Raw genomic sequence first — 12632 nt, 5'->3', positions numbered from 1 at the left:
GTGGATTGAAACTTGCACCCACACCCCACCCACCCATTCTAATCCAACATCCAAAACTACTTTACTATGCTATTTTCATTTTTAAAAAATGTTTAAGCCAATTACATTTACTAATGTACATGTTGAATGTCGTAGGTTCTACTAAGATATTTTCCCACTGCAGAACTAGTTATAATAAATTTTAGCTAGAGAATCATAAGTTGAATCCCAATACAACTGTGGTATGAACATTTTGGACACTCTCTTATGGAACCATCGAGTGACCTAATTCTAACCTAAGCCCATTTGAAAGCAGTGAGAATGATTTCCATAGTGGTATGCACAGAATGAAAGCTTTAGTTTCACTTCCAAAGCTACCCTGGGTTTCTTAAATTGTTGCCCTAGGAATGCCAATGATGCTTAAATACAAAACTGATATTCTTGGGTAGGATGAAGGCACATTGGTGCCAGATGAATTTAATTACAACTTCTGTCAACTACAGTCGAGAATAGTCCATTTGTGGAATTTTAAAGTATATCCACAAAACTAGTCTAGAGCTCTTTATCGTGAATAGTAAATTATATTTATTATTCCTTTGACATATTTGAATTATATTGTACTATATTTAGCATCTATTTTTGCCTTTGTTCATAATATTTAATGACAAATCTGCATCCATTTAATTAACCTTATAACTGGAGCATTGTGATTTTATTAACTTAAAAGAATGGGCAGAATAAAATGTAGTCAGTATGCAATAATGTGTTTCTTCTTGATTTAAGAGAATTAATAGGAACAAGAAAAGAGATGAGCAGATAATCACCCATCAAGTTCTTTGACATCTTGGCCTTTTGTGGAATTTAAGCTGCAAACCAGAGATATTCTCAGGACAGAGATGTTAATTAGGTCAACAACCAACAGTCAGCTAGCTACAAGCCCAAGAAATGTGGGACAAAAGTCAATTAAACAATGGTGGGAAAGGTAGGAGAAAGAAGCACCAGAATTGGACTTGACGAAAGGCAGTCAATTTTTTGGGTGGCTGCTTCCTAGTATGCAATTAAGATTCTTATCTAATTGTGTGCTGTTATTTGTCTGAGAGTCTAGCTGAGTTCAAACCTAAGAATATAGGGTTGGGTGTTGTTGTTTTTTACTGCTGTTTTGGGATAAAAGAAAAAATCTTAGAAGAATTAAAACAGAAAAAGAAAAGGGAAGTACTATTATATGTTAATTGAATTGAATTCTTTATTGTCATTGTATGTATATACACAGTATACATACAACAAAATTCATATAAAACCCAGAGACCAGACCCAATATGCATACACACATGACAATCCCCAAACACCCCCCAACACCTGCTAAAATTCCCCGCCCCTAAAAACATACAAGCATCCATACAACAGACCAACAGCTCGCTGATGGTGGTCCTGAAGTTCATTGTTAATTGCAATTATAGCTCTGGGATAAAAATTGTTCAGAAAATAATGTTGATTCAAGCAAGTCTCTTAGTACTGACTATACTGCCAATCAGACATCTTTAGATAAGGCATGGTTACCACTTTGGAAGCATTTTCCTATTGCTCATTAAAAAGATTTATCAGACACCTTTATGCTATCACAGATCACTTAGAACATTCGTCAGTTCCAGCACAAAGGAGCTGAAATGTTCTACACTCACCTAGAAGTGGCATAGAGACTCTACTGAATCCCATTTAGTTTCTTATGAAGAAATGCTCCTTGGAGCACTTTCTGAAAAAGTTAGATTTATATTGCTGATAGGAATATGCCAATTTGTCTCTTTTTTCATCTGTTGCCACTGTTAAACAGCAAGAGAAAATGAAAGTGGGGGAAAAGTTGTATGTGCATTAAATCTCATGCAGTGGTAAAGTCTACAATCTATGTACAAGTGCACACCTTCACTGAATCCAATGATACTTATACCTGAATATGGTTCATGTATTCAGATATAAGCATAATTGGATTTAGTGTTTCTTCCTTAATACATTTCTGTAGTGTATATGCATGCATTCTAAGCCAGCATACAAGGCACCTCCGGCAGAGTGAATGAAAAGAAAAATGAAATTATTTGGGATGAAATTGAAATGAGACGATGCCAAAAAGAGAGTTTTACAGGAATGATACACTAAAAGGTTGAACTCAAAGGTATGTTCCTGGGAGCCTCCTCACTGATGGACCCTAGATCACGACTCTCTATGGCTATGGTCTGTGCTCTTTCGTTGGAGAGCCCTGATTATTACGATTAGGGGCTGAAGCTGCCTTGGAGGGGCGGCGGAGTAAGGGGGAGCCATAAGCCAGGTTGAGGGGAGCCGCATCTCCCCCCCGGGCTTGGTCTTTTTTCCCCCAAAGATGACCGCAGCAGTGGTTTAAAATGGCCACCCCGAAGAGGAGGACTCAGCTGGATTAAGATTTATGCAGGAGGGAAGAAAGAGGTGGATAACATCTGAACTGGGACAACTGGGCAATACAGCTAAACAAAAGTACCCCGGGATTAAGGTAACATGGAATTTTTTAAAAAAGAAAAGTGAGCGGTGAAATTACAAAGGGACAAGGAAAAAAAAAAGAAAATATTTTTGACAGCTAAGTGGGGCTTCGAACCAGGAAAGGAAGAAGCTGGAACTAAAGATTTAACTAAATTGAACTAAAATATTTTGGCAATAAACAGGCATAAAATATAGCTGGACTTAAGATTGTCAAAAAATAATAATAATAACATTTACAAATTGGAGACTGGACTGTGCTGGAATATTGAGGTTTGAAAAACCCTAAATAAAAAAATAGGGGGAAAAGGTGAAGACTTTGTATAATGGAGAGTGCCACCTTTTGACAAAAACTTGAGCTCAAACAAAAGGGAAAGCATCCTGTTTCTGAATGAACTTGTGTGGATATAACATTAAAGAAATATTGAAACAAAGTAAGAATCTTAGAAAGTGAAAGCAGAACCAGAATAAAGAAAAAAGGAAAGACTGTGGGATTGATTGATGTTTTTGGTATAGACCCTAGGCTGGAATAACTGAGAACTTTAGAAAATTGAAAGAAGAAAGAAGGAAAGTAAAAGTGGGGTTTTTTTTGTGGACTTTAATGATCATAAAATATAAGAGTGTGTAATGATGATATCTCTCCGGGAATTAAAAATGGAACTTAAAAATATGAGAGAATTACTACAGGAAAGAGGCGAATCACTTTGCTCTGTGTTAGAAAAAATGGAAATGGTGATTGAAGAACAAGAAGAAAGAGCTTCAGAGGAGGAGGAGTTGATTCAATTAACACAAAGAACACTACAAAGAAGTGAGGAAAGAAGGAAGGTTCAAAAGTTGAGACTTAAGAAGGCAATCAAAAGGGGGAATACCTGTGAAGTCGGGAAAGGCAGAAAGATCCAGCAGAAAAGCGGAAAGGAAGATATTAAGAAAGAGAGGGATATAAACTGGAATGAGAAAAGATATGGGGAAAAGAGGGAGAGGAGAAGCAGTAAGAAACAGGTGCATGAAATAAAGAAATATGGAAATAGTAAAATGTTGAAAAGAAATTGTTTTTTCAGAGATAATGGTTGATGAATTAAAAAGGGGATTCTGCAGGGTGACAAGGGGTAATAAGAATATTTCTGCAACTAAAAATATTTAGAAAATAGGGTAATATAGATACTGATAACTCTTATTAAAAATTAAAGGGGGCATATTTTATGCTGTGGAATCCAAATGAAAAGATGTAATGATTATTATTGTAACTTCTTAAAAATAATGGTTTATTGGGAATCAAGATGAGGGAATAAAGGTATTTTTTAATCATTGAGCTGTCACACTCAAAACAGTAAAAGGGGGGAAACCAATACTTGTTTGTTTGTTTGTTTGTTTAGTGTTAAAATGTGTATTAATCTAGAATTTATAAAAAGAATGTGTAATGGAAAGGGACTATGACAGACTAAAGAACCAGCTAAATTAATAAGTTAATATAGACTATTAAAAGCGAGGAGAGACATTGGTAACTTTTTATATTATTATTGTTGTTGTTGTTGTTAGGCAAACACATATTGTTTATCTTTATTTTTAAAATAAATATTAAAGGATTATATTTGAAATAATTGAAATGAAACAAAAAGATGTTTCTATTGAGATCAATGAAAGAGGCTAGAATTAATGTGTTTGTTTCTCTCCTTACTGATAATTTGGAATGGAAAAGGTAATAATAGAATTAAGTATACATATATGAATTTATAATTGCTGTCATATTTGTATGTAAAGGTGATGACCCGGAAATATGCTGTCCACTAAAAAGAGATTTTTGTTTTTAATGTGAAAAACTGAATAAAATTTGTTAAAAAAAAAGGTATGTTCCTGGAAATGCACAAGAAAAAGATAGCGGAAAGGGAAGTCGTAAAGCCTGTAAGAAAGTTTCACAAATGGTAAACCTGAAGATGAAAAGAAGAAGAAGACATGGTCTGCTTTTGGAATAGCAGCCCAAATATTAAAATTGGAATGATACACACACAAAAAAGGATGTGCACATGAACACTGCAACATTGGATCTGTGCCTGAGAACAGGACTAATGTCCTTATTGTTCTGTTCTGCAGAGGGAAAAGTAACAAAAGTGAACGCAAAAATTACAGCAAGATTCATTGAAGTTTCCCAGAAGTAGGTTTGGCAGAATTCTGATTAAAAGTGGTCAGAAATGGCAATAATGCAAAACTGGGAAGTGCTTTACATCAGACAGGGTTGTGCAGACCAATTTTTTTGCTCTTCAGCAGATCACTGGAAATAGATAAACATATGAAAAAAGGTTTATTGCACAAATAGAACAGAAAAGAACAGAGCTGGAAGGGATCTTGGAGATTTTGTAGTCCAGTCTCCTAGCTCTAGCAGGAGCTAAATTAATTTAATTTAATTTTAATTTTGTTAATTTAGACAAAGTAGTTCTGAATTAAAGATTTTTTTGTGCAAATACACAAAAGGTTTGGTTACTGAATGTGATCAGAGAGGCATAAAGGGAGATTAAAATGAGAGTAACTGGAATGTCTAGCAAATTATTAAATTCTGAACAGGAAATGGATCAAGGATATGTAATGTCCCCATGTTTGCTTAATGCTTATGGAAAGGAGAGCTATTAGTCATAGAGAAGGGAGGGAAGGAGAGACAGAGAGAGAATTTTTCAAAGAATACATTCCATTGGTTTCTATATTGCTTGCTTATTTGTTTGTTGACAACAGGGAGATAATTGGTGTACTTTTCTATATTTGTATACCAAAAACATCCACCATCTTTCTAGGATGCCTCCCCTTAGAGAACTTATGTGGTGTTAACTTTGTTCCTAGCTTTGATTCAGAAATGAAAGAACTGCTGAAGCTGTATTGTGATGCCACAGTGATGTAAGATGTCACAATGCTGACTTAGGTGTATGCAGACCCTCTCATTCATTGATTATATTGATGCTGGACATCTTTTTCTTTTGAAGGAGAATAGTGAAAATAAAATTGGAAGGGGCTGGGAAGCTTCTCATCAGCAATTCTTGGTTATTCCACCTGAGTATTAACAATTACTAGTGTAGCATTTTTGAACTTCTTGCCAAATGGCTCACTACAGGCATTTTTATGGGAAAAGAAAGAATCATGCAGACTTGTTTCGTATCTCTTCGTTTGTTCCTGAAACGCCAAGTTCAGATAAAACAGCATGTCAGTAAGTAGAAGCTGATACAACCAAAATAAGTTTGGAATGGGCAAATGGATGGGAAAGGAAATCCTTCTTGGTATGGGTAGTCCTCAACTTACCATCACAACTGAGCCCAAAGTTTAGGTTACTGAGTGAGAAATTTGTTATGTGAGTTTTGTCCCATTTTGCTACTTTTCTTGCCACATATGTTAAGGGAATCACTGCAGTTGTTAAATTAGTAACACAGTTGTTAAGGAAATTTGATTTCCCCATTGACTTTGCTTGTCAGAAGATCGCAAAAGGTGATCACATGACCCCAGGACACTGCAACTGTCATAAATGTGAGTCAGTTGTCAGGCATATGAATGTAAATCACATGACCATGGGGATTCTGCAACGGTCATTAGTGTGAAAAATGATAAGTCACTTTTTTCAGTGTCGTTGTAACTTCAAACGGTTACTAAGCGAACTATGTAAGTTGAGGACTACTTCTATTTGCTCCAATTTGCTTCTATCTAGCATGTCTGTTAGCAGATACACCTTCTTCAACTTAATACCATTACAGAGTGTTCAGCTAAACCCCTTTAGTTTTAGATAGTATGACTAAGGATGATGGGGAATGAAGTCCAGCACACTGAAGAGAACCAACTTGAGACAGGCTGTGATACAAGATTCCAGGCATTTCATAGGATGTGGATTATGTTTTACAGCAGGGGTGAGGAACTATAGCCCTTTTATGACTTGTGGACTTCAATTCCCAGAATTCCTGAGCCAGCCATGCTGGGAATTGAAGTCCACAGTCATAAAGGGGCCATAGTGTCCCACTTCCGTAGAGCAGGGGTCTCCAACCTTGGCAACTTTAAGCTTGGAGGACTTCAGCTCCCAGAATTCCCCAGGTGGCTGGGGCATTCTGGGAGTTGAAGTCTGCCAGGCTTAAAGTTGCCAAGGTTGGAGACTCTTGCCATGGAGCCTAAGCAACTTTTAAGATAGGTGGATTTCAACTCCCAGAATTCCTCAGCCAGTCCTGGAAACTCTGCCTCAGAGTTTTTCCTTTTTAAGGTTGAGGCCACACTTTCTGTTTTGAGATATGTGCTCCCCTGACTAAAGGAGGGTCAGACTTAAATTGTATTTATTGTCATTTAAATGCAAATATTTAACAAATTCAATTAGTGTTTAACTATTCAGTACAGTTAATATGATTATTCAGTACATGTTAAAATTATAATTTGGTAGCAAGCTTTGGAGAGATTATGCCGTAAGAGGGCTTTCTTTGCACCTTAACAGAATGAATAAGGCAAAGACATCTCATGATATATGTCATGATGACTGGGCCAACTCTTCACAAGATACTGTTTCCATCTACCTAGCAAATGTCCCACTTTCAGGTGAAATAAAGTACATGATAGTAAAAGAATAGAGGACAAAATTTTCACTTGTTTTTGCATGGGATGCTATACTTCATGTAAAAAAATGATTGTATCCTTTTGAGAGGGAGGCAAAGTTTTACCTGTGCAGCTTTCCTTGGTATGGCATTGATGATACCTTTTTAACTTTTAGTTATCTGCTATCAGCTCCCTTTGTATCTCTGGGAGGACTTTCACCATCTGAGAAAGAAATAGCAAAGGTAAGTGTAATCTCTGGTGACAATGCTATTGAAAGAAAACAAGACACTGACTACTATAGAATATCTGCTCCAAATTAAGTTAATGTGTGGTGGACTGGCAATTGAAAAATGATGGGAGACGCAGGGAAGACGTCTGAGCAACTGCCAGCCCCGAGAGCCCTCGGGTAGCAGTATTTATTAAGAAAATGCAAATACAAAATCAAAACAATGACTTCAACATTAGCTCAGCAACATTATCTAGCTAGGCCTCAGCGAAGGTGATAAAGTTCCCGTGAGAAAGCAGGGCACCAAAGGTCTCATGGGAATGGCTCGGATAGGTACTGTGAACTCCCACACAGATTCCTGGTCTCTGAGCTTTAGCAGATCATAACAGGATCAAACTCTCATCATAAAGACACTACTGCCCTCATGAGGAGCGTTTGTGATACCCCCAGATCTTACAAAGCTGTACAAGAACTTGCAGAATATGATGGATATATTACCACATTAATGACATTGTACTCTCCTAAAATTCAATTGTTCATTTCTTAGCACTGCCTTAACCTGGACTGTTAGGATCCAGATGTCCCCTTACTTACCTGAGATTCTTCCATTAGAGTTATAAACTGAGGTGTACAGGCCACAGTGCAATTGTGCATATGATGCCATCCAGAGATTATCTGGGTTCAGATATTAAAAGCTTTATCATATTTATAATTGCACAATTATTTAACTTACATGAAGTAGAGATTCTACTATATTATTCCTATATATGTACAAGATTTACTAGCAAAAGCTAAGCTACAAGAGTATGTGCTTCGGTTAACTACTCTGTTGGAAAGAGCAAATATCATTCAGCCAATATTTTAAATCAATATTAAACATTTATTATCCTGTCTTTTAGCTCCCAACTCTCAATTCCTTGACTGATAGATCCCTGCATTTCAAGTTCCATTCCCTCAAAATTACAGAACCTTTTTCTTTACATTCAGGATTAGATTTTCATGAAATCCTGTTTCTTTCACTGCTACCTTCAGTTTTTGGTTTGTTTGTTTGTTCATTGTCTTTCTCCATTATATTTCTTGTCATCGAGATCAGTGGTGTTTAATAATATAATATTAAGCCATGGTTTGCTTAATTATGATTAATAATAAATCACATTTTCTGGGTTCAGACAATATGCTTAGCCAAAAATAAATCATATGGCTAGCATGATATATAAACCAGTTTTTCTCATCTCACTTCCCAGCAAGTTGTGCTTTGTTCCTCCCTATTTATTTCTCTTTCTAGATGAACTTTTTGTTAACTTCCCCCACACAGCTGCATAGCTTAGTAATATTTTATAGTTGACTTTTCCATGTTAAGAACTGGAATGCACATTGCCATTAGAGCAGGCAAAGCTCAGACAACATAAGGGAGATACCAGCATGTGTTTGAAATGAATGCCCTAGATCATCCTGCAAATATTATATTTCATACCGACAAAAGAAATAACAATGAACAGATGGAGACTGCCATGATTTTACAAAAGAGGCAAGCCTCTTGCCTTCTGGATAAAGAAGCTCAAGAAAATGGTTAAGGGTGCTACTGCCATAAATTGTCTATATATAGATTTCTCATTTGAAATTAGAGTGTTCATTGGAATGCTTGTGTTGCCAACCTACCTTCTAACAACTGTTGATTACAGCTAAATCACCTTGTCAAGACATATCTTTGTTGCTTCACAAAGGTCTATGTCTAGCTTCCCAATGCCTTTCACCCACCCAATTTCACAAAAATTATCACTGAGAATTTTTGGCTCAGTTTTCATTTTCTAGAGCAGGGGTCTCCAACGTTGGCAACTTTAAGACCTGTAGACTTCAACTCTGGCTGAGGAACTCTGGGAGTTGAAGTGCACAAGTCTTAAATTTGCCAAGGTTGGAGACTCCTGTTGTAGAGTTAGGGGAAGGATGTGTTATTATGTAAGCCCTCTTACATAAAAGCACAGCAGACATTCCATTTGAAAATTTTTGGTAGTCTCAGATTTGTTTAACAATATTATAAAGAATTCACTTTCAATTTTTCTTCAGCGAAAATACAGTTGCCCAACAACTGTCATTATCTCCATCTGTCATGGCTGAAACATGAAGGGTGGGGGAAGTAGACTGAGATATCTGAATGGACCTTAATCCAGCAACTTGTTTCCAACACAGAAAACCAGTTTAATCTAAAGAAAATAATAAAATAAAGGCAAGAAGCAACACTCTATTTTACTTCTAGGACCTAACCATATTACCTCTGAAATTTGGATTTACTAATTATTTCCTTGATAGAGCAGTCAATCAATCTCCTTGGATAAAATGCTAAGTAGGGTAATGGGCTAAAAATGCTTTTGTATAAGATTTCAGGACCCATGAAACGACGTTTCTTCCGTAATCAAGCAGGACCCACCAATCGCTGTCAATTTCCGTTCACTTCATCCTGTGACTTACTAGGAATTTCACAGAGTGATAAAGTGAAGCAAGATGGCCTCCATAACAGCTTGCTGAAAATAATGACTGGTAAGGTGATAACTAGAAATACTGGCTGGGCTCAGATTCAATCAGAATGTTTTACCCTTCATTTGCTAACAAGTTATGATGCACGAGTTCATATACTATGTGAAGCAGAGAAGTAAAACATATAAAACATATATGTTTGTATATATGTAAAACATATACAGGTAGTCCTTGAGTTACTATAATAGAGCCCAAAATTTATTTTGCTAAGGAAGGCAGTTAGTAAGTGAGTCATGCCCCATTTTACCATCTTTTTGCCATGGTTGTTAGGCTAATAAATAACATGTTAAACAAAACATGCAGTTTTGTTAGCAAATCTGGCTCGCCCCCACTTGGCTTTGCTTGTCAAAAGCTGGCTGGAAAGGTTGCAAATGATGATCACATGACCTGGGATCCTGAAATTGTTGTAAATACATGCTCATTGTTCCCTAAGTGTGATCACATGATTTTGGAAATGCTGCAATGGTCATCTATGTGAAAACTAGTCATAAGTCGTGTTTTCTAATTCCATTGTAACTTTGAGCCATCATTAAATGAATGATTTTAAATTGAGGACTACCTGTAAAGATTTGGTGGAAAATGCTATTGTAATTATATACATTTTGAAAAATGCCACTGAACTGTCAGAAATCTATATAAAAGATCAACTTAAGACTAGATGTTCAGAAAGGAGGATCGGGAAACCACAGGCTAGTTAACTTCTGTGCCGGGCAAATCATCAGAACAGATTGTCGAGGCCTGCATCTATGAGCACAGGGCAAAGAATGCCCACATTACCAGGCATCCTTCTATGACAGAGTTACTAATTAGAAAAAGCAAAGGAATGCTGTGGACATAGTATAACCTGATCTTAGTAAAGGGCCAGGGAATCTCACATGACAGTCTTGTGAAAACATGGATAAAATGGATGAGTGATTCAGTACATTCACAGCTGGTTGAACAAGTTCACTCAATGGCTTCTTATATAATGATTGTGTATCGAGTGATGTCCCCTGGGGCTTCATCTTCTGCCTTGTGCTAATCAAGAGAATTGGAACTCATTTAGGGAAATGGAATCAAATGTACAGATAATTGCCAAGCTAGGGGAGTCGGCTAGCACCTCGAAGGACAACTTTGTTTATCTAAATTCATAATAACTCACAGTGGTATTAACAGAGTTGAACGTTAAAGTGGCGAGAATAAGTACATCAGAAAAGGAAAACAAAGACAAGAAATAACAGTACAGAATTGAGGAGATCTCATGTAATGCATGAGTGAAGAATTTAGGGGTCTTATTGGATAACTAAACATCGTGCACTAGGCCAATGGAACCTTAGAATGCAGCAATAGAAACATTATTTCAAGATAATGGGAGCTAATTGCTCAATTGTACTTTGTAGGGATCAAATCATACTGGACTATTGTATCCAATTCCGGGTATTGCAGTGAGGTGGTACAAAAAGTCAAGACAGTAACTACAACCAAGTGTTTGAATCACAGTCCTTTTTTATGTTGTAGATATCCCTGAGCTAGAGCAAAAAAAATAACTAGGAACAATAAGGGATACAGAAATAAAGTATGACGAGGAACTAGGGATATTTGCTTGTCTATACAAGGATTTGAAATTAGGTAGAAAATAGGAATCACATCTATAGACAAGTCCTTATGGCTTGTTTAGATAGCTCACTTTGATCATTCAGTTAACAATATCAAATTCCTGCCCTATAAAATGGAATTCCTCCTGGAGATTAAGATGGCCTGATCCTGCTTGCCTGACTTGTATAAGGTGCTAAAGACCTGGTTTTCTCCCCCCAGATCAGAAGGTCTTTTGAACCTGTCAAGATTTGTTGTTTTGTTGAATTGCTTGCTTTATGATTTTCTACATTTTATTTTTTTTAGGAATATTTGTCATTTAAATTGTACACTTCCTTGCATGTCAAGTGGGAAACCACAAAATTTATCAGATTTATTTGTCACCCATTCTGGGTCAAAGGAACTCTGGGCAGTTTACAACATTAATAACTATAAAACTGTAAAACAGAAATATTTCTAGGAAACAAAAACATAGAAGTACAATCAAAAGTAATTAGTAAATGGCCAAGCCAACTTTCTGGGTTGGCCATAAAAAAAGAGAACCATAAACTACCTACATGGCCTGAGTTTATATGTTATACAATGTGGTTGGTTGGTTCATGGTTCATTGTGCTGTAAAAATCCATTCATTCTCACCAATTTTCAGGCATTCAGCCTAGCTATCTGCAGGCAAACTTAAGGATTCCGTTAGCAAAGAGAATGGTATAAAGTAATATTGAAGAAACACAAATGCCTCTCCCTTTCAGATCATACAGTTGAATTAATGGCATATACAGTAAATATTGGTGCTACCTGATAGTTACTGACATGCTTCCTTGCATTTTTCTCCCCAATTGTTCAGTGGATAGCTCTGTGCCTCTGGGGGAAGAATTCGGGTCCTGGAAAACAGGTGCAGAACTTCTCGATGAATCTAGTGCCCAATCTTTTGCAAATATGTGTCCACAAATTAAACCCAGACCCAGGTAAGAGTCAGAAGTAGTTCTTTGTATAATCCTGCATCAAATGATTCAATATGGAAATGATTAATAGCTTATTTCTGGCTTATAGATGCTGAAGAAGGTAATATACCATATATGCAAGTGACCAAAGATTAGGGTTCCATTATGCTTAGTAGTAAGAATATACTTCCTACTTATATAGATAATATATTGCTAAACATTGCCAAACTTCTGCTCTTCTAAATAGACATTTTGGAATTTGAAACATGGGCAGAAGGAAGTTGGGAAAATTTCATATGTCAGTGTTTTTCAAACTTGGCAACTTTAAGATATTTGGATTTCAA

General features: G+C 36.5%; 1 protein-coding gene across 1 annotated transcript in view; it reads left to right on the top strand.

Annotated features, from left to right (window-relative positions):
* The first annotated feature begins 5558 nt into the window (after positions 1 to 5558).
* Positions 5559 to 12632, top strand: part of BTBD16 (BTB domain containing 16) — a 40668-nt gene continuing 33594 nt past the window's right edge. The window contains exons 1-4 of the mRNA XM_087932489.1: positions 5559 to 5665; positions 7196 to 7262; positions 9622 to 9781; positions 12192 to 12312. Of these exons, the coding sequence (XP_087788615.1) occupies positions 5559 to 5665; positions 7196 to 7262; positions 9622 to 9781; positions 12192 to 12312 (455 nt within the window). The remainder of the gene's footprint in view (positions 5666 to 7195; positions 7263 to 9621; positions 9782 to 12191; positions 12313 to 12632) is intronic.

The sequence above is a fragment of the Pseudonaja textilis genome, chromosome 4, assembly GCF_049901715.1.
Source record: "Pseudonaja textilis isolate UNSWEBS1 chromosome 4, rPseTex1.2, whole genome shotgun sequence".
NCBI lineage: Eukaryota > Metazoa > Chordata > Lepidosauria > Squamata > Elapidae > Pseudonaja > Pseudonaja textilis.
Note: the sequence above shows the minus strand (reverse complement) of the source record. Positions and strands in the feature narration are given on the sequence as shown.